The sequence below is a fragment of the Erpetoichthys calabaricus genome, chromosome 3 (genome assembly GCF_900747795.2).
Source record: "Erpetoichthys calabaricus chromosome 3, fErpCal1.3, whole genome shotgun sequence".
NCBI classification, from domain to species: domain Eukaryota; kingdom Metazoa; phylum Chordata; class Cladistia; order Polypteriformes; family Polypteridae; genus Erpetoichthys; species Erpetoichthys calabaricus.
The window spans coordinates 223,986,305-224,009,280 of NC_041396.2; the positions used below are offsets into that span (position 1 = coordinate 223,986,305).

General features: G+C 38.7%; 1 protein-coding gene across 2 annotated transcripts in view; it reads right to left on the minus strand.

Annotated features, from left to right (window-relative positions):
* fbxl4 (F-box and leucine-rich repeat protein 4) overlaps positions 1–22,976 on the minus strand; it is a 95,979-nt gene that overhangs the window by 59,308 nt on the left and 13,695 nt on the right. The window contains exons 1-2 of one of the 2 annotated variants that reach the window (XM_028797846.2): positions 12,127–12,358; positions 1,036–1,629 (exon numbers count right to left, since the gene is read on the minus strand). In XM_028797846.2, coding sequence (XP_028653679.1) covers positions 1,036–1,538 — 503 coding nt within the window. In that variant the 5' untranslated portion in view covers positions 1,539–1,629; positions 12,127–12,358. Of the gene's footprint in view, positions 1–1,035; positions 1,630–12,126; positions 12,359–22,976 lie in introns of those variants that run through there. The other variant, XM_028797843.2, reaches the window with a different exon arrangement.

The window sequence follows — 22,976 nt, forward strand, 5'->3', positions numbered from 1 at the left end:
GTCTAACCATCTTATCCATTTCATAGTAATGTAGGGGTTAGTGCCTGCACTAAGACAATTGAGCACAAGGTAGAACATAACCCTAGTCTCAGGCACACACCCACACTAACTCATTTTGGATTAATTTAGGAGTTGGCAAACCAGAATGTAAGTGTTTGGGATGTGGAAGAAAATTTTGAATCCAACCCTACGGTGTAAAGACAGTCTCAAAGGCTAAGAAATTTTGGGACGCCAACCAGTTAGTCCTTTTATTCACCACCAGATGAACTTAAAGCTTCGAGAAAATGAAAAGAAAATGCATGGCGTTACACTGTTACCCACACCAGGATTTCTCAATAATCAAAACAAAATATTTTATTTATGCGTCTATAAGACAGCGCTTTGTCCTGCGATGGGCTCTGGTCTTCATCAGACCCCTTCTCCTGGGATTTCCAGGTCTTTATGGCAGCTGGACCGGAAGGGAGAGGAACTAGGTGCCCTTATTGGGCAGTACATGTGCATTGTGAGTGAAGAAAAACAAGAAAATAAGGTTAGCAGCAGCCCCCCTCTTGTCTTGGCAGGGAATGACACACTGGAACTAAGCCCATGGAGGAGACCTCCAACCAATGTGTGTGACAATGTATACTAACATCCATGTTAATTGATTTGCTCTGTTTTTTTTCTTCACTGCCTGTGCCACACTCATGAATATCCTGTTTTGAAAAGTTCAATGTAAAAACCCAAATCAGGATTATGATCAGTTAAGCAAAACCATCCTTTAAGGGCACCAATATCCACACAATACACCCACACACATACACACGTACATGCACATGCACAAACTGATAGCACTAACCACAATACACTATCTTTTTGTGGTTAATGTAATCATCAAATTAGCAAGGCAGATAATGCTATTGCTGAAAATAAAATACAACCTACTATTCTATATTCCATCACTATTTAATGCTACCCATTGACTTTTTGTTAAACATTTCATAAACCACAACAGATCACTGAAAGATACAGAACTGAATCAGGAAATTTGTTTTTTACCTTATGTCTGCTGGTAGAGTTTGAGAAAAAGGATTCAAGGAACATGCAAGGATCTTAACAATAGCTCCTGGGTGGTAAGTTTCAAGGACATCAACAGAAGTGGGATATACAGGCTCTTCAAAAGCAAGCTCTACGTAGTCCTGGCTGTGAAATTTCAAAGGTGTTCTAGGAAAGCTTTGAGGTGCACTGGGGCATTGTTGCCACCATTTACCATATGTTCTGAATACAGCAGTTTGAGTAAAATCTCCAGAACTAGGGTAGACGTTAGGCATCCCTACCAAATTCCACATTGTATAAGACATGCTGTTCTCACTTCCATAATGAGAGCTAAAATCAATCACTTCTTTGGCATGCTGCTGTACTTCAATTGTAAGAGGTACCGTGCGATGATTTGACTCAATGGCTCGACGACTGTTCATGATATCTCCTCTTGTTCCTGTTCTGGCTCTGCGCCGAAGGCAGATATAGTAAAACATAGTCAAAATTGTTAACAAGGGAAACATTTGGGTTGAGTTTCAGTATGTTACAGGCAGTAAATCCAGTCATGATTTATTATCCATTCATTAATAGTGCAGCTTTGCCCATATACAAGACCTAAAATTTTAAAAGAAAATCAGTTAAAGAATCCATACTGAGGTACAGAAGAATGACATTCTCTAAGTTAAAGCATTTCTCAAAATAATTTCGAAACAATGATTTATATAAAGCCTAGTAAATAATTTTGTACTATTATAATTAATTAAAATAAATTAACACATTAATGTGACGCAGTGGTACAGTGGTCTGCACTGCGGTCTGGTGGATCTAGCTTTCTGCATTTGATTCCTGTACCTGGTCATGGTCTGTGTGTAGTTTAAATACTTTTTGCCAGGTACTCATGAACACTGTACAAATTGAATCAAGAATAAAATAATGCATATTAAAATACAAACCAAAATACATGTACAGTAAAAACAAACATGTAACTTTAACATAAAAACTGTAACAGTTAAGACAAGAATGCTTGCTTAAAAAGTTTTCAGTTGTTCTTTAAAGGGGGTTAAAGCCACATTGACAAGCATAGTAATATGCTTTGGGCCAACCAGCATTTAGCATAAAGGGACAGAGAGAAAGAAGATATAATCTAAGGAACAAAGCAAACATGTTTAAATGAACCTTATGTCATTTTCTAACCCGCTTAACCAAAACCAGGATCGTGGTGGGGCTGGAGCCTCTCCCAGCAAGCACAGGGCACAAGGCAGGAACAAACCCTAGACAGGGCAAGTGTCCATCACAGGGAAAACACACACACACACACACACACACACACACACACACACACACACACACACACACACACAAAATACACAAATAAGTAGGGCTAGGCTGAAAAGGAATTTAAAAATGACTTCTCATACTGCATAGGAAATTTAACTGGAGGTTAATGGAGATGTTGACGTGTAGGAGCATTAAATTCAAGGGTTTTCAATGGTTGAGAATTCTGGCTAATGAAATTTGTGCATACTGCAGTCTTCCAATTTCCTGGGATGAAATATCAAACATTATTACAGCAGTCCAAGCAGGATGGAATACAAGCAATTGCCTACTGCCTGGGAGGTAAGAACTTTTTTTTCTCTTTTAAATTAAAGAAAAGGATTCAAATCAGCCTACAACAACATCAGTTATCTTCTCTATTCAACCAATGTAGACATCTCACCAGTTGCACTTCTTTCATTAAATGCTAAGAAGGTGTTCAACATCAGGAACGTGGCTTTTCTCTGGCAGATCTTGGATTTGCTGCCAAGATAAAATCCATTATTCATCCCCTTAAGTAGTTTATTTATTTATTTATTTTTTTTTAATTCAGACATATCACAATCCATTCAAATTTACAAAGATGGCAGACAAGGGTGTTCTTCATTCCCTCTCAATTTCAAACTCTCTGTTGAACCACTTGCCACTCTGCAAAGAATATTTAATTGCATGTAGCATTCCACAAAAAACTTCTAATCAGCACTCTCAAAGCTTTGCCTCAGCATGGCACCCAAACCTGTGCCTGAAGCATCTGCCTTGAGGATGAAAGGCAAAGAGAAATCATAGGATATCAAAACAGGAGCTGATATAAGGAATTGGTTCACTTGCGGCATTGGATAGGCATAAAAAAAAATAAGACTTGATTAAGCTGACGAAAGTCATTACAAACTGCAAACTACCAACTGGCTTTGGCATTGACATGATAGGACTAGACCAGGAAGTACAACTTTCCGCAATAAACACCAAGGTATAGCAGGTGTTTGACTGTAAGCTCCACTTCTACCCTTGTTGCCTCCAGAGTCAATATTGACATTCTCTGAAAATTGCCTCTGGTTCTGTAACAATGTCATGTGCAATCAGGGAGGTCCATCTATCAACTAAAATCCAGACACACAGGATAGCCATTTTCAGCTCATGTCACTGGATGACCACCAAATAAGGACTAAAACTGAGTTTCCAATTATGAGCAAAACAGAAGTGTGGCTAGCGAGAGGGGGAGTCAAGCTTCTGTTCCTTCCACAGCTTCAACAGTTTGATGTGATAAATTCTCTCGGCTGGTCGAGGATTTAGTTGTTTTATCAAATAGTCAACCAAGCCTTTTCACACTTTAATTTCATAAGACCTTTGCCACTGGGTCAATAATTTAGAACGAAAAGTGGAAATCAATGCCACAATCTGTTATAAGGAATTGAACTTTCTTAGAGTCGTACCACATTTATACAAATGAGCCTGGGTTGTTTGCGCCTTCTCAATGTTTAAGATGGGGCTAATTTTTTCAAATGCATTGCCTAACGGCATGATATAATCCAGAATATTAGTGGAAGGGAGTACTTCATTCTCCCATCCTTCTTTAACAATGTCCAATATACCACAATGTTGTCTTCTGTACAGGAACTCAAAAGGTGAGTGGGACTTCCTGGCATGCAAACAGGATGTAACTGATCCCAGTTACTCCCATCCTCACTGACCACCTTATGTAACATCTTGTTTAAGCATCTGATTGAGCCACTCGTCCAAATCATCAGTTTGAGGATGCATAAACACCTTAAACCTCAATGTAATTCTGAGTAACTTGACAACCTCCCTGAAAATATCCATGGTAAAAGGCATTCCCTGATCTTTGAGGACTTCCTTAGGGATGCCGACACAAGGAAAGACCCTGACTATTTCCAATGTGACATTTTTTGAACTGGCTTGTCACAAAGAGATAGCCTCCAGGTATTGAGCAGTATAATGTACAATGAATAGAATGTATTTATGTCCCTGATCCGAGGGTCAGAGCGGCCCCACTATATCAACCCCAGTCCACTCGAATGGAATTACATTTAAAGGCAAGGAAACAAGAGGAACGCAGCCCCCAAGAGGAATATAACACAGGTGACATTCCGAGCAGGAACTACAAAAACTGCAGCCTTCCTCATTGATTCTTGGCCAATAAAATCGGAGTTTAATTCTCTCAAGGATTTGTCGAAGCCCAGATAGGCCCCTCGGAGGTGGACGTGAGCTAACTCTCAGACCTGTTGCCAGATAGCTTTCAGCACTAGCAACAATGTCCACACCTCTCTCTCATGTTCAGCTACTCAACATAACAGACTGTTACTTGGTACAAAAAGTGGCCCCTGTGGCCTGGGATGAGCATTTCTTTGACCATCAACAAGGATAAATGCATTATTTGCAAATCACCATTCCACTGTTTCCTTTTAAATTATGCCAGTAAATGCCATGATTAAAAATGAAGGTCGACAAGAGGATATATCATGACTTTCCTGTGCTGAGCTTCCAACCATAATGACTCCTCCAATGCCTCTACGTAAGCATCGAGGTAAGATGGCAGGATGTCACAAACCTCATACTGAGTGGCCACATCATCTCACTCTCGAGCAGGAAGTAAACATGACATGGAGGCAACTTAAGATAGGGCTTCCCCCCCCATCTACTGCCATGCCCACTGATTTAACAAGTTGTTACTTGTCCGCTTCTCCTTTAAGACCAATCCCCTCAGAGTATGACTGGGCATGACACGTTGTGGATAACAGCCACTGTCTAGATTAGAATTTCCCTTTAAAAAGAAATGGCACACATGGCGGACCTATGCCAATTGGTTTCCCCACTGATACAGTAAGGCTGGTCTTACTGGAGCCCCCATGATGTAAAAGTGCATAGCAGCAAGCAACAACGGAAATGTTGCTCAGAGTCTATTAATGTTGTCACCTCAAACCCATTTATTGTAACTATACATGTATACAGGAGGGAGAGAGGGTTTTAGCAAATGCCAAACCACAAACCTTCCTCGCTGTGCCCATTCACTGTCTATAGTGTTGTCAATTTGTGGACAAATGGGAATAATGTGCCTGATCTCTCTGTATTTAAAACAACCCAGAAGAGAGTTTCTTTCAAACAAACTCCATGTTCAAACTCACAACGAGTTGGTTCTGTGGGCATATCCTGTCCGAGGTTAACAGCGGTCTTCAGGATTCTCCAACCTCTCTGCACTGTACTGTCCTGGGTCTCAATTAGAGTGTCCATGTTCTTCCAGAATTACTGCAAGTCCTATTGGGCAAGAATCTCAGGGAGAGAGTTGACTAAATAACAGTAAGCAGCTATCTCCACTGCCTTTTCCATGCTATTTGCCTCTGGTTTTAACCTTGGGACTGTGTTAACCACTCTGAGTCAAACTGCAACTCCCAGAATTGTCTCTCCTGTTGGTAGATGGCAATGCCATACCTGGAAAGGATCTCTGCCTTCAGACAAGAACAGTCCCAGGCAGCTTGCTCGTCAAGGTCATATCAGGCCCTCTGTGCCTCCTCCATCAGGAATAGGGGGGATTATATGTGTTCCTAATGATTTTCGGTAGCAGTCCTTTCAAAGATTAAGGAGATTGCTTTGCTATCCTCCTTTGGATGAAATGGTACAAGTACCCTGGATGGCCCAAATACCATTTTTTCCCTGTAGAGCCCCCATGGCCATTTGTTGGAGTTCCGATTCCACAAAATTTGCAACCTTATCCCTTAGAGCTTGTAGTTGTTCATATAGGGCTGACACTACTGCCAATGCAAGACAAGAGGCAGAGAACGATAAAGTGTTGAGGCACCAAATGGTGAACCCTGTGTAACTGAATGACTGAAGAAGCAAAAATTCCAAGAAAAAATAACATCTAGCAACGTGATATAACATCTTCGTAAACGCGAGGCGACAGGATGATCTGTTAGGTGGTGGCGTCCTATTTAAGGTGGCCCCAAAGGACAGGGTGGGCTTAAGTAGTCAGAACTTGAAGTGATGTCACTGTTCCTCACGCCATCAATCTACTGGTCTGAGGGCAAATGGAAAGCACAGGTGAGAGACTGTGCCAACCCTCAACTCAAAGTGGAATTACCAGCTGATAGACCATTATCTCCCCAACTGCATATGTGTGACACAGGATACAAAAATATACTGAGATAAACCTGCTTTTCTCCCTTTAAACCATCATTGTCACTGCATCCCTCTTCCTTCCTCCATCTCCATGAAAAATGTATTCAAGAAGCTTGGCACTGACATCTGTAATTGTTGCCGTTTACAGTTACCTCCAATTAACTACACTACCGGTTAAAAGTCTTTGAACACCTCACTGTTTCCAGTTTCTCTTCAAATTTAATTGGTTGAAACGCAATGAATGACCTAAAATGGCAAAAAGGTAAACAGTAAACTGCTAGAGGTTTAAATGTTAAGTTAGCAAAAACTGAAAAAAGGAGATTTCAGAATATTACAAATGGACCTTATTCATGGAACAACTAATTGGTTACAACCTACAGGTGTTCTGTAGCAATTAAAGTGAATTAAGCCTTGCAAGTTGAAGTACATAATCTGCACAGGTGTCCCAGCTTCTGTTGATTACTTAAAGCAGAGTTGGAAAAGACTATGCTACTACTTGGACAATATTCCAGTGATAATGGCAAGAAAACGATAATTAACAATTTAAATGAGACACAGCATTATTACCCTTAGACGTGTAAGAGAAAATACAAAAAAAAAATAAATAAATAAAAATCAAATTGCAGACTGGACAAAGACTCCACTTCACAGTAGAAACTGGATTGCAATGGATTTATATACTGATGACCTCTTTCATCTCTGCAGCCTAAACATTCTCAGAACCTCCTTCACATATTTTGGGACTATCCCTCTGTCACTTCTTGTTCAGTTATTTATTTTTCTTATTGATACTCTGTCCAGATTCTACTCTCTCCCGACCTCTTTCTTCCCCTGGACATTTCCATGTTCTCTCTTACTGTAATCCAGCAGAGACTACTCTCCTTGGTTCCACTGCCACAAAGATAGAGCTGGCTTCTGTCTGGAAAGCCACTCTTTATTCTTCCATTGATTTTTGGAAATCCTTTCTCTATAACCCGATCCTTCTTGAGCTTTTTACACTGAGGATCAATTTAGTGTCCTGTTCCAACATTGTGTAATGGCTTTTAATTGCCAATATCGTTGGTGACTGGATGTCTGGTGGTCAGTAACATCAGGATCTCATCCTTCTTGCTGATTTTTCTTTCTGAGTCTGGTTGTAAATGCTGTCCTCCTTGATTTGTCATGCAGGCCACTTTCTTTCATTAGCATATTACTGTTCCTCACAGGTAGACTGGGGAGGATAGTGTTTTAATCTTTTAGTTGAATACACTTTCTTTTTGCAATTCATTTATCTTTTCCAATAAAAATTTGACCAAAAAAAAAAAAGTTATGCATGATATTCAAAAATACAATGTGAAATCTACGATAACATCAAGACTACTCACTACTATAAAGGCAAATGTAATAAAACCTGGAACACGTAGTCCTATATTCCTGCCTTATAACTGATATTCATGATTAGGTTAACTGGCCCTGTGCAGGTGTGAATATGGGTGGGTGTGACCATGAGTGAAACCTGTTATCACCTCACACCCCTTCCAGGGCTGGTTACTGCCTTGTGCCTAATCTGCTTAGATAGGTTATGGTCCCCGGTCCCATGTTGAATTGGATTAAACAGGTTTGAGAATATTATAGTAAATTGACTTAAATCCAGTGGTACTTGTTAATAATTTATTAACATGGTTAAAAATATAACTAATTACCTGTATAATACTCTGAAATTTAAGGTTATTTAACAGCATAGAAACTGCTAGATAACAGCCAAATAAATGTTAAGGAAACTACAGAAGGAAATTTTACAAGGCTACTAGAATGAGAAATATAGTAAAAGGGTCTAAGGATATTTAACCTGTTTGCCCATATCAAATTACTGCTGATCCTAATGTGATGTGGGAGACCTTCCATGACAAGACCCTGAAGACTACTGTGGGTTATGTTGATGTTACCAGTGTTCCATCTCACAGGGCATCTTGGAAATCATGGAGAGCAACTCCGGTAGGTACCGGGAACTGAGAAGGATAGTTGTGAAGATTCCGAGGGCAGATAAGGAGGTATTTGTTAGAGAAATCTGTGCACAAGTGACACACCATCTATGGTCTAGTGACCCAAGTCCTGCTCACAGTGGAATCAAAGGATTATGCACATCCAAATCTGTTCCTCAGAGAGTCACAGTCTGGGTGGCTACTGGAACGGTCCTTACAGATTAAACTGCAGTTGTGACCAGCTGGGCTAGCTACTTTAAGCAGCTCTTTAAAGCTAATCCTCCAGCTAGGACATTGGATATCTCTGGGTCCATGGTTCTTGAGGCTGATCCTCCAATTAGCTGTGAACCACCCAATCTCACTGATATTACTCAGTTTCAGGCACTATGGCAATGTGGTGCAATTCCCCGAGGGTGATCCGGCTCACAGGATCCTCCTTGTTGAGCACCTGAACAACTGGAGCAGGGCAACGGGATGCCAACATAACACCTAGCTGCGGCAGATAGATGGTCATTTCCAGAGGGTGGGACTAGACCGCATGTCTGCCTGGTGGGTTGCCAACCAGGATCCTGAACTATTTCGTCATGTGGTTGGTGTGTCAACACACTGTACCAGTGCAAGCTCCCCAACCTGACCTGACTCATACCAAATGATTGCCAAGGTAGAAAGAATGAAGTTTCCCTTTTAGTTATAGGTACCCTCTATAATAATCCCTCACTTTAGCTCTTGCCAGACTGTGGATACTGAGAGATTTAGTGAGAGTTATAGATAGTTATAAACTATCATATGTCTAGTGATGGATAAAATACAAACCAAGATCAAGACTGAGATACCTTTATTGTCACTGTACAATTTAATGAAATATCGTTTGGAGAAAGCGTATAAATATCTTAGATAAAAATAAGAAAATATATAAAAAATATGTAAAGTATGTAAAGGTATATAAGAGTAGACATTTAACTACAAAATGCACAATTTTAAAAGTAAACATTAAACTATGAGATGCATAGTTACTATTGGCAATTCCAAATGTACACAGAATAAAAGTAAGGTGCTGGTACGCAGTGCAAATATTTACTTATAATAAATGCATAAGTAAATATATATGCATAAATAAATAATAAATGAAGTCCTAGTAAGGATTACAGTCAATGTAATGGTCATGAGTTCCACATGGGTCATGTATAAGTGTGTAACTAAGTGTGGATTAATGTAGAAGTTCAGTTCAATCAGAGAATCTTTTGTTATAGGAAGACACAGTGATCGCTGAGCATTTAATAGGCAGAATGCTTTGGGGTAAAAGCTTTTCTTCAGCCTGGTAGTGCAGGCATGCAGGGCAGAGGGGTGAAAATGCTATGGCCAGGGTGGGTTGGACCTCTACAGATGTTCTTTGCTTTTCTGCTGCAGCAGGTAATGAAGATATCTTCCAGTGATGGTAACTGAGTGCCAGTAATTCTCTGAGCTAAATATATATAAATCTAAGCTTTAAAATGTTATATATAATTATAAAAAGGTAAGGTAGAATGTACCGTGGAAAGTCGAAAAATTTATGCCTTAAAATTCATTCAAAAAAACAGGGTCGACTTATCCATGGGGCAACACAATTGTCCATACAATTTCAGTAATGACATTGTACACTCAACGCTTCACTGTGTTAAGTCACCGGTCATCTGCCATTTCCCATGGTCTCCCGTGCCATCTAGAGGCTGCCATCGCGTGTGCCTGTCGGCTGGTAAATAGTGTTAAAGGTCGTGGGAGCAAGCCGGCATATAGCGGATACGATCGCGCGTGCCTGTTGGCTGGTACATAGTGCTAAAGGTCGCCGGAGCAAGCCAGCATCTAGCAGCTGCAATCGCACGTGCCTGTCGGCCGGTACATAGTGTTAATTGTCGCAAGCTGTCAAGTTTTACCCTCGACTTATACGCGGGTCATAACAAATTCTGTAATTTTCAGCCTAAAAATACACTCGACTTATCTGCGAGATCGACTAATACGGGAGTATCTACGGTAAGTTTAAAATACAGAATATAAAAATATATATTTTGAATACACATACTCAGTACTAAATGTAAACATAAGCATTACATCCATTCATTTTTTTAACTTGTTTTTTTACATTACATGGTTATTGTTTACCACTGACTGTTCCAGCAGTATTGTGGGCAGTTTAGGAGTGAGTTCTTTGAGATGTATGAGGAAAGTGAAACATCTGCAGGAAGTCCACTCAACATGGGTGAGTTGTCAGGCTGAGACTTAAACAAATATCAAGCAAATCTGAAAAAATCTCTAGCTCTAAACATACATTACACAAAGTAAATCTAATGAATCAATAGTTACTACTATTGTCAGCATAAATACTCTAGAAGACTACAGAACAACATTTAAAAACTCTCCTAGGTATTTAGGAGGGAAAAAAATCACCAACTATGTATGTAGTACTACAGTGATCCCTCGCTATATCGCGCTTCGCCTTTCGCGGCTTCACTCCATTGCGGATTTTATATGTAAGCATATTTAAATATATATCGCGGATTTTTTGCTGGTTCGCGGATTTCTGCGGACAATGGGTCTTTTAATTTCTGGTACATGCTTCCTCAGTTGGTTTGCCCAGTTGATTTCATACAAGGGACGCTATTGGCAGATGGCTGAGAAGCTATCCAGCTTACTTTTCTCTCTCTCTTGCGCTGACTTTCTCTGATCCTGACGTAGGGGGATTGAGCAGGGGGGCTGTTCGCACACCTAGACGATACGGACGCTCGTCTAAAAATGCTGAAAGATTATCTTCACGTTGCTATCTTTTGTGCAGCTGCTTCCTGAAACGACATGCTGCACGGTGCTTCGCATACTTAAAAGCTTGAAGGGCACGTATTGATTTTTGATTGAAAAACAAACTCTGTCTCTCTCTCTCTCTCTGCTCCTGACGGAGGGGGTGTGAGCTGCCGCCTTCAACAGCTTTGTGCCGCGGTGCTTCGCATACTTAAAAGCCAAACAGCCCTATTGATTTGTTTGCTCTTCTCTATCTCTCTGACATCTGCTCCTGCACTCCTTTGAAGAGGAAGATATGTTTGCATTCTTTTAATTGTGAGACAGAACTGTCATCTCTGTCTTGTCATGGAGCAGAGTTTAAACTTTTGAAAAAGAGACAAATGTTTGTTTGCAGTGTTTGAATAACGTTCCTGTCTCTCTACAACCTCCTGTGTTTCTGCGCAAATCTGTGACCCAAGCATGACAATATAAAAATAACCATATAAACATATGGTTTCTACTTCGCGGATTTTCTTATTTCGCGGGTGGCTCTGGAACGCAACCCCCGCGATGGAGGAGGGATTACTGTACTTTAATAATTTATTCATCTACCCATTTACTGAATTTACTTAAATGGTCTAGAGCTAAATGGTGACTCTATTTAGCAGTAAGAGAAAGGCTTAAAACAATACAATATAAATACTTGTTTTTCCAGTTTAAATATAGGGTAATTAAGACATTTTTTCAGTATGAAGGAAACAAGTATTCATTACATGTTTATAATTTTTAGTAGAATCTACCACTGCATTGATTCTTCAGCTGTTGAAATAGATCTGTTTGTCGCTGTCTATTTATAATATAGTTACACAAAGTCAGTTAAAGGCCCCAAAAATATGAGAATGTGTTAGAATCATTTTTCATTTTTTTTATAATTATCACACCTCAAATATACAGTACATACCTTGAACTAAACACCCCCATAGCAAGATTTGTATTTTATTCTCACCCAAATATGCATTTCTTCTTTTATCTCCTTTGCGCCCTTCCTTGTTTGCCCCTCCATACTGTTTTTCATACAATGACATTAAAAATATAATGTTAAATCATAGGTAAATACATTTGCAACCTTGTAAAAACATTTATTTGACACACTTACAGAAGCTTTCAACTTACATTGTAGTCCAATAAATTTTTACAATGAACCAGAGTTTGAAAAACCTTTTAATAATAGTATAAGACACAATCATAAGATTCATATTTACCATCTTTTAATGTTCTCTGCTGTATAAACGTTCTGTAAATCACAGTATGAGACAATCACATATACAACATTAAAATCTGATTTATGAATTGAGCAGATGCAAATTTGTGTGATCACATACCTCTTAATGGAATAATAAAAGCTTTGTATATACTGTACACATAACATAATATACATACTGTATGCACACATAACTTATTACATGGCCCTCAAGATGTGATGCTCTAATTGATTCACTACCAATATAAATCAGCTTATTTTCACTACAAAAGACTTAATCTACAAAATAACCATCTAAGATAAATATTTCTGTGAAGTATCTAAATTGACTAAGACTTTTGCATAGTATTGTATCAGGACTTCATGTGTAACAGGCAGTAGGATTTCCCTCCAATGTAAGAAATAATAGGGGGATTTTATTTGGTTGCGGAAATTTCAGTATAGGGTGAATAAAAAATTATATGATCATCATGGACTATCTGATTTATCTTAACACGTGCACAAATCAAAATAATTTACGGACATTTTCACTCCAGTAACTAAACAATAAATACCGCTTATAATTAACACAAAAAAGTAAAACTTCAAACATTATATCATTGTCTATGAATTACTGAACACCAAGAAAATTCTGGACGTTTTCATTTACAAACTCTTTTTCTAACAATACACTTTTCATATCGGGTTTGCGACATTTGGTGTTGTGAGATTTATACGTATATTACCACATGGAGTAGATATTAGCTGATAAACAATTATGACTCATAATATTTTATGAAAAAGTCTAATTAATTCAAATGAAAAATATCACACCTGATGCTTACAGTTTCCAAATTTTTGATACTTTTTAGATTTACCCAAAATTTAAGACTTCCTTTGTGAGATCAAACTTATTAATTAAAGATTATTCATTTGGAATTCCTATACAATTCTTTTTGTTCTTGTGTTTTCCAGCTACCTCACATAAGTGACCAGACTTTGCTGTTATTGATATGGGTGTGTTGCAGAATTAGTCATTAACTAGGGCCGACCGTAAATGCCGAAATTAGCTAGTAATTGAAGGCAGAATCACATTTGCTCCGGTACCATGCAGATAATGTGTCTCATGTGCTTTATGCACCCTTCATTTGTTATACTAATAATCACTACCTTGGTTTAACGAAAAAAAAAAAAGCGACAATATATACTAACTTCACAGTTTCCGGAAATACGTAAGTATGTCCTTTCAGGATCACAATTATGTGTTTCTGTTGACATACTAAATGTCCTATAATCAGAGAGATTTGCACTGTGCTTCAAAGCAAATGTCTGGCCAAAGTTATAGTTTAGAAACACTAACTATATAAATTTTATTTAGGAATGGAGTGTGGATGTGTGTGAGGTTGGCGCCCCATCCAAAGTTGAATCTAGTTTTGCTCCCGATGCTGGATACTGAATACACCAGTTAAAAAAAAAAAATCATAGTTGGACAGACAACTATTTAACTATATACCTAACAATATGTAGATAAATATAAAGCTTCCATTTCTTTATCATGGTTGTGCTTGGCATTGTATTAATAAGTGAATAATCTCTCCACTAATGATGGGCAAAACTGGTTATTTTCTTTTTGATCTGATGGGTGATACTGAGGGCAGTACTGCAGATACCGATACTGATACCAATACTGATGCAGACAGAGTGTCATCTTGCAAGAATGGTTAGTCTTCTGTAAAAACTTACAGTATGTTTGAAAATCAAAAAGTCAGATTGTAAAGACTTTGCATTAGTAGACTATTACATATAGTGCCAAAGATCAGACTTCTTTGCTTGTTTATTAACAGAAATTAGACATGGTCAGTTCCTGCAAATGATCTGTGGAACAACAACAAATTAAATTAATGGGAAGTAAAGCTATCGAGTAATCATTTATTTATATTTATTTTTTCTAAATTAGCCATAATAAATAAAGAAAATTTAAACCTTTGCTAGCTTATTAACAGAAATTATTAAAAAGATGGTCAGTACTTGCAAATGATTTGAGGAACATCAAGCCTTAACGTTATATTTTTTCTTGGAAAACAAGAACATGTAAAAAGCATTACAATTTTGTATCAAAAAATTACATTTTTTTTCTGTAAAATGTGTAAAACACAAAGTACACAGTCAAAAGTGTAAAAAGTATAATAATGAGGAAAATGCTGTGCAAGCGTTAGTTTCAGATTCAGCAGACTCACTTTCAGTTTCACTATTCATTTTAATTTCACTGCATGAAGACAGATTTACATCGTCATCACTTCTGATGACAGGTTCCTCAACATCACTGCTCGTATCACTGTCAAGAGCATGTAAAACCTGGACTGCTGAAAATCATGTTTTACGAGACTCCATTGTTACCAGACACGCCTACAGATGCAAGGAGAAGACACACTTGTAACATTAATGTTCCTTATTACCGCTTCTAACACAGTTCTTACAGACCGAGTAATGCTCAGATCTAACACAAGGGATTGGGAAGTAATGCTAATACCTGTAATATTTTTGTTTTAAATTGACATAATATATAAAGTCTGAAAATGTGTTCTAAGTACACCTGCTGTATTCATCAAGCTATAAATGCAATATACACTTCCCTAAAAACATCAGTTTACTATATATTACCTGGGTACTGCCTGCCTGTCAGAAAGACATCTTTAAGAGTAGTCTGCAGCCCTCTGGCAACTATGCTAGGCTTTTAAGCCCGAGTGTCTATGTACTCATCTGATCATCTCTGTTGTAACTCCTTATGTTCAGCAACGTGACAGACTTTCACGTGTTTTACCAGGTGGTGGTGGTGCCGCAATAACGTACAGTATCACATTTTGCTTCATTATTGTTTAGTGGAGTAAAATAACTACAAACAACATTTCTCTTTCTTACGGCCACTGCCTCACATACACAGTCCCACTTCTTTTCTTACCAGTGTGAATGAAGGAAGATGAAAAGCGCAGAAGGAAAAGCAGCTCCCGTTTTACACAATATGACACATTTAATTTAAGCATATTCTCACCATCAAATGATTTTTTAAAATAATTTCTAATAAACTTGCATGTTATTGAAAATATGTAATATAGTACTTTTACTATGAACATCGATGTTTAAATTAAAAGGCCAGGATCTGAAGCATCAATACTTTAGTATCGATCCACCCATCACTACTCTCCATCAATTAACTGACAGCTAATTAATTACATTATTGCATAAATCATGTTTTTTTATTTATCAGCTAATTCTATATGGCATAAAAGTGGCAATAATGAAAACCTTTCATTAGTTTTAAAAGTAAAGCAAGATTTTCCCACATTATTAAACTGTGCGGTTAAAAAAAGGCAGTATACCGACAATCTTGTGAAATTCATGCCCTGTATAAAAGTATCCATAAACACATACATACACACACACTTTATTCACCTGTTCAACTGCTTGTTAACGCAAATATCTAATCAGACAATCACATGGTAGCAATGCAATGCATTTAGGCATGTAGACATTGTCAAGACAACTTGCTAAAGCTCAAACTGAGCATCAGAATGGGAAAGAAAGGTGACTGATGTGACTTTGAACATGGCAAGGTTGTTGGTGCCAGACGAGGTATGCAGAGGAGCATCTCTAAATGCACACCAGATCGAACCTGGAAACAGATGGGCTACAGCAGCAGGAGATCATACTGGTTGCCACTCCTGTCAGCTAAAAACAGGCAACTGAGGCTACAATTCACATGAGCTCACCAAAATTGGAGAACAGAAGACAGGAAAAATATTGCCTGGTCTGATGAGTCCAAATTTAACAGAAATTACCATGCCTTATATATACAAAATCCTTAAACAGGGTCAGAAAACAACTCCCTGCGGATCTCCTATAAAGAAATGAGTTGTTGTAAAAGCATGTCATGCTTGTTCCCAGAGAAAAAAAAAATTGGTTTTAAAATAAATGCAACTTTCCTAATTCACAAGTGTTTGATTAATCTGCATTTGATCTTTACCCATCATAATATTAATATCTCATATGTACTAGGACTGCTCACTAGTATGACCCCTTTTAAAGACTGTTACTTCAAACTTTCTTTCTTTTGTCCCCTCGATTACCATTTTCTTTTTATCACAAACATTTCTTCTTCTCTCTTCCTCTCTACTGCTAAGCAGAGGTTGTTCTCTCTGGACAAGATGGCCACAAAAATTATATTAGTTTTTCCACAAGAAATCTCCAGATTCTCTTTCTCTGTGGTCTCTCATCCAATTCTACTTGAGCTATTAGCATCAAGGATCAATGATCCATCAAGCACTGCAATCAAGAGATGATACCTTTAATCCAGCTGGTTAAGAGCAGGGTGGCCCGTGGTCCTCATCACAATTCCGATTTCCCCCCAATCTCATCACCCACTTTCTACTACATTTTCTGCTTATTGGGTATGTCATATGTGCTGGTTCTCTCTCCTTGGTTTGCTCAAGCTTGTAAACATTTTTTTTATTTCACCTTTATTAGGGCTTGGTTTTGGGTAAGTTGGGGAAACATCATATTTTCTCTTGGTAGCTGAATGATTAAAAAAAATATATACTGTAATGTAAACATCTCTACTCTTCCAAAATATTGACATTCATTTAGCCAGGCTAGTTACTTAGACTTTATTTAGAATTTCTAGTAGAGAAACAGTAAACTATTTTTAGGTTATGCAGTCTTACATATCTGTAGTAATGTATTTGGTCACAATAATAAGATTTTTAGACAATCAATATGGATTCTTTTAGTGGGGAAAAGATACTCATGATTAAAACTTAAATAATAAAAGTCATGACTCAAACATATCATACAAAGAAATCATGCAAAGAAAGATTGGAGCAAGTAATATTTTTTTCCACTAATATGTTTAGTAGTTCTATGCAAGAAACACCTGGTATAGTCATCAGTGAAGATTCAACTCTGGGTACTATTTTTAGGAGAATATTATATCTAATATAACAGTACAGACATTTGTCACTTGTTACACTGTAGTATCTGTGATTTAAATCACATTTTCCATCGAGAGAGAGCAAGCCAAATGAACAACTTCTTTAACAGGTTTGACCACCCTAACCCACTCTCACTCTCACCTTGGAGTACTACACCCTCCACACATCCTTCTGCTGATACCAGCATAGGAGAGACATCCATCCATCCATCCATCCATTTTCCAACCCGCTGAATCCGAACACAGGGTCACGGGGGTCTGCTGGAGCCAATCCTAGCCAACACAGGGCACAAGGCAGGAACCAATCCCGGGCAGGGTGCCAACCCACCGCAGGACACACACAAACACACCCACACACCAAGCACACACAATTTAGAATCACCAATCCACCTAACCTGCATGTCTTTGGACTGTGGGAGGAAACCGGAGCGCCCGGAGGAAACCCACGCAGACACGGGGAGAACATGCAAACTCCACGCAGGGAGGACCCGGGAAGCAAACCCAGGTCCTCAGGTCTCCCAACTGCGAGGCAGCAGCACTACCCACTGCGCCACCGTGCCGCCCAGGAGAGACATCCCCACCCACAATTACAACAGCGCAAGTGAGAAGAGCTGAGGAGACTTCGTGCCAGCAAAGCAGCGGGTCCAGATGGAGTATTGCCACGACTGCTGAAGGTCTGTGCATCGGAGCTGGAGGGTCCTCTACAGTGCATCTTCAACCTGAGCCTGGAACAGGGAAGAGTCCTGAGGCTTTGGAAAACATCTTGTATCACCCCATTCCCAAAGGTATCACGTCCTAGTGAGCTGAATGACTTCTTGCCTGTTGCTCTGACGTCACATGTGATGAAGACCATGGAGAGGCTGCTGCTTCACCACCTGAGGCCACAGGTTCAACATGCCCTCGACCCTCTGCAGTTCGCATATCAGGAGAAGGTGGGAGCGGAGGATGCCATCATCTATATGCTACACCGATCCCTTTCCCACTTGGACAGATGCAGTGGTGCTGTAAGAATTATGTTTCTAGACTTCTCTACCGCCTTCAACACAATCCAACCTCTGCTCCTTAGGGACAAGCTGACAGAGATGGGAGTAGATTCATACCTGGTGGCATGGATCGTGGACTATCTTAAAGACAGACCTCAGTATGTGCGTCTCGGGAACTGCATGTCTGACATTGTGGTCAGCAACACAGGAGCGCCACAGGGGACTGTACTTTCTCCGGTCCTGTTCAGCCGATATACATCGGACTTCCAATACAACTCACAGAGTCCTGCCACGTGCAAAAGTTCGCTGACGACACTGCTATCGTGGGTTGCATCAGGAGTGGGCAGGAGGAGGAGTATAGGGACCTAATCAAGGGCTTTGTTAAATGGTGCGACTAAAACCACCTACACCTGAACACCAGCAAAACCAAGGAGCTGGTGGTGGATTTTAGGAGGCCCAGACCCCTCATGGAACCCATGATCATCAGAGGTGACTGTGTGCAGAGGGTGCAGACCTATAAATACCTGGGAGTGCAGCTGGATGATAAATTAGACTGGTCTGCCAATACTGATGCTCTGTGTAAGAAATGACAGAGCCAGTTATACTGCCTTAGAAGGCTGGTGTCCTTCAACATCTGCAATAAGATGCTGCAGATGTTCTATCAGACGGTTGTGGCAAGCGCCCTCTTCTACGCGGTGGTGTGCTGGGGAGGCAGCATTAAGAAGAAGGACACCTCACGCCTGGACAAACTGGTGAGGAAGGCAGGCTCTATTGTTGGCATGGAGCTGGACAGCTTGATATCTGTGGCAGAGCGACGGGCGCTCAGCAGGCTCCTATCAATTATGGAAAATCCACTGCATTCACTAAACAGTGTCACCTCCAGACAGAAGAGCAGCTTCAGCGACAGACTGCTGTCACTGTCCTGCTCCACTGACAGACTGAGGAGATCGTTCCTCCCTCAAACTATGCAACTCTTCAATTCCACCCGGGGGCAGTAAACGTTAACATTATTCAAAGTTATTGTCTGTTTTTACCTGCATTTTTATTACTCTTTAATTTAATATTGTTTTTTTGTATCAGTATGCTGCTGCTGGAGTATGTGAATTTCCCCTTGGGATTAATAAAGTATCTATCTATCTATCTATCTATCTATCTATCTATCTATCTATCTATCTATCTAAATAAAGACAGGAGACTGTATTTCAATGATCCAGAATTCTAAAAGAAGACAGATTAACTATTTTAAATGTTGGAAAAGTTCAATAAAAAAAAAATTCATTTTGTTGGTTAAGTGACAAACATACAAAAAATCGTCACATCAAGGGACATAAAGAATTTAAACTTCAATGTTAAGCAAAAATGCAATTTTAAGACATGAATACAAATGTACTAATACATGGTTTTATAATTTACATGACTTTGAATTTAGTACACATGTAAACATTACATTTTTGTTAACTGTTATATCTTTCATTCTATATACTCTATTATCAGTACAGTATATGAAGACATATTAAGCAAAATATCTGCTGTGGTAATTTGTTTGCTTTATTTATTTTAATTCACTCATTCATTTTTCAGACACACTTCTTAATAGAATTACAGAAGGATTGAGACTATAAGGGCCGGTTTATACTTCATGCTCAGAACGCGTACGCATCATGGATGCCACACATTCCCAGCGTTCATTTGACACGTCCTCTGAGCACATCCTTAGAAATTAACGTGATACATGCGCAATTTGCAATACCAGCAAAAAAATCAGGGAGTACAGTGTAATTAAGTTGGAATATGACATCAGAGTCTCGGTTTACTATCAACATGTGACAGACAGCTTGTCACTTTGCAGATCCTACAGGATCAATGTGCGTGCTTTGATGAATTGTTCAATGTCAAGTCAAGTCAAGTTGGGGAGCATGCACTGGTACAGTACGTTGCTGCACCCACTACACGACGAAACATCTTGGGATCCTGGTTGGCAACCCCCAAGGTTGAAACTAAAGCAGTATGAGATGGAAATATAGTCTTCTTATCAAAAGATTTATCTTATGACAAGAAAAAAAATACATTTTTATCATAAAGACTAACAGTTGGTGTTTGATAAACATTTCAACAAATAAATCAACCTAAACTGTAAGATTTTACCCATTCACCCACCCATTTTCCAATCCATTTACCTTGTTTAGGACTGTGGGGGAACTGATGCCATCACATGGCACATACACACTCAATTATACAGCATAAATTAAAAATTGCCAATTAATTTAGTGGGAAACCGATGTTTTATATTATTTGAAATTGGAAAAAATCAAATTCTCAGTTAGAGGATCTGTACAGAAATTTTTCAAAACCTGGCAGGATCTAATCAATAATATTTTAGAATAAGAAGAAACAATTATTTTCGCATTTCATTTCCTTCTCCATTTATCTTTTTTGCCCTATTAAACTCAATAATTTAGGCATGTTTACAAGCCTTAAGTATTACTCCTTTGGCCATGCTCTCCTTCTCAGGGGTGGGGTTTGATTTGTTTTTCAATCCTATTTTTTGTAAAAATTGATCTATTTGTACGGAATGATTACAATAAAATTAATTTAAAAAAAAATGCCAATTAACATAACCCATGACCATTTACCTCAAACCTTGACCTTGACACAGCTATGTCAGTTTTGTACAAAACTTTTAAACTCTTCCTGAATATTGTTAGAAAATGTTGAAAGATATATTACGTGTATTTGAAGTTGAACTTGCTTTTGTACAAACATGGTGTGCTTTCATTTATCACAGACATTTCTGTTTAAAGTTAAACTGTATTTCATAATTTTATTTAAAAAAATACTCTGAGTGATGTACAACTGCAGCGAGAAGGGCACTATGCAGGATTTGAGAAGTTAATGCAAGTTAATCAAACAATAGTTAATTGTTAGTTTAAACAGGAAATTAATGTACCATTTTCTAAGCCTACGTAATCCTGAGCAAGGTCATGGGGGGCGGGAGCTTATCCCAGCAAGCATAAAGCACAAGACAGGAACAATCTCCTGGACAGGGTGCAAGTCCATCAAAGGAATAAACTCATTGATTATACAAATACAGTAAAACTTTGGTTATCCGTCAGGGGTCAGGACCGAGGCTATGACAGATAAAAGACATATAACAGAACAGCTACTTCAAAAATGATATACAGTAGATTAGCGAATAACCATATTTACAGTGGAACCTCAGGTCACGACTGTAATTCGTTCCAAAACTCTGGTCGTAACCTGATTTGGTCATGACCCGAAGTAATTTCCCCCATAGGATTGTATGTAAATACAATTAATCCAATCCAGACTGTACGAACTGTATGAAAATATATTTTTTTAAAGATTTTTAAGCACAAAAATAGTTAATTATACCATAGAATGCACAGCATAATAGTAAACTAAATGTAAAAAACATTTAATAACACTGAGAAAACCTTGAACAGAGAAAAGTAACATTGCAAGAATTCACGCTATAGCCTCATGATCCGCTCGCTGTAAACACTTTTTTTTTTTTTTTAATGAGTTTTGAGCACAGGGAAAACATGAACATTTGAAAAATCCGCAATTTAATAAACAACCAAGAAAAGTAACATTGCAACAATGCATGCTACGAACCGATCGCTGTAAACAGAAGTGAAGTGGAGGTTAAAATCCAATGGAAAAAAGTCTTCATTAAATACAACGAGGTTAAAACAATGCTCGAATCAGTCTCTTTAAAAACAAGCCCGGTGCATTCTTTAACTGCCTTCTCGGCCTTACGTGGCCAGCCCTTTCTCTCTCTCCCTCTCTCGCCACACAGGGAATGCACAGGGAGAGACTGAACACATGAGGAAATCATCAGTGCGTACGAACCGGATGGGAAACTGGCTTGTTTGTCACCCGAGTGTGTGGTCGTGAACAGATGCAAAAGTTTGGCGAACTTTTTGGTCGTAACCCGATTTGTACGTGGTCCGAGACGTTCGTGACCTGAGGTTCCACTGCACTTACAAAACACAACTATATTAACAAAACATAATATAGTATTAACAAAATTAATTCATATAATATTGTAAAGACCAGTGTAATAAGTAAATACAACTCTGAAGTACTGGAGTTTTTTACGTTTTACTTAAGTCTTTGTTCCATATAAAAAAGATGACCTGTCTTATACTCTGTTATTTGTGTCAAAGAGCACAACTCCAAAACAATAAAAGAAAGCCTTCCCTACCAATCAATTTATCTCCTTCCACTTATGCTCTTTTCTTCTCTATACCACAAACACTACTGCTTATTGTCTCCCGACTCCCTACTCAAAACCTCCTTCCACTGTGCCTTCCTTTTTCTCCCAACCTCTCCTATTATTCATCTCCTAAGCAGTGTGTCCACACCTTACAGAAAAGAAGCCTTTCACCCAGTCCCACCACTTACAGCATTCATTCCACACTTTTCTACTCCTGTGCAGAGCATTACAAACTGTCTGCACATCACAATATATTAATATAACAGAATTAATAAAGAAAATTACAATACAGAACATTAATATTAATACAGATGTATAAAAGGCGCTATATAGCGCCCGACCCGGCACAGACTTACGCAGAGGC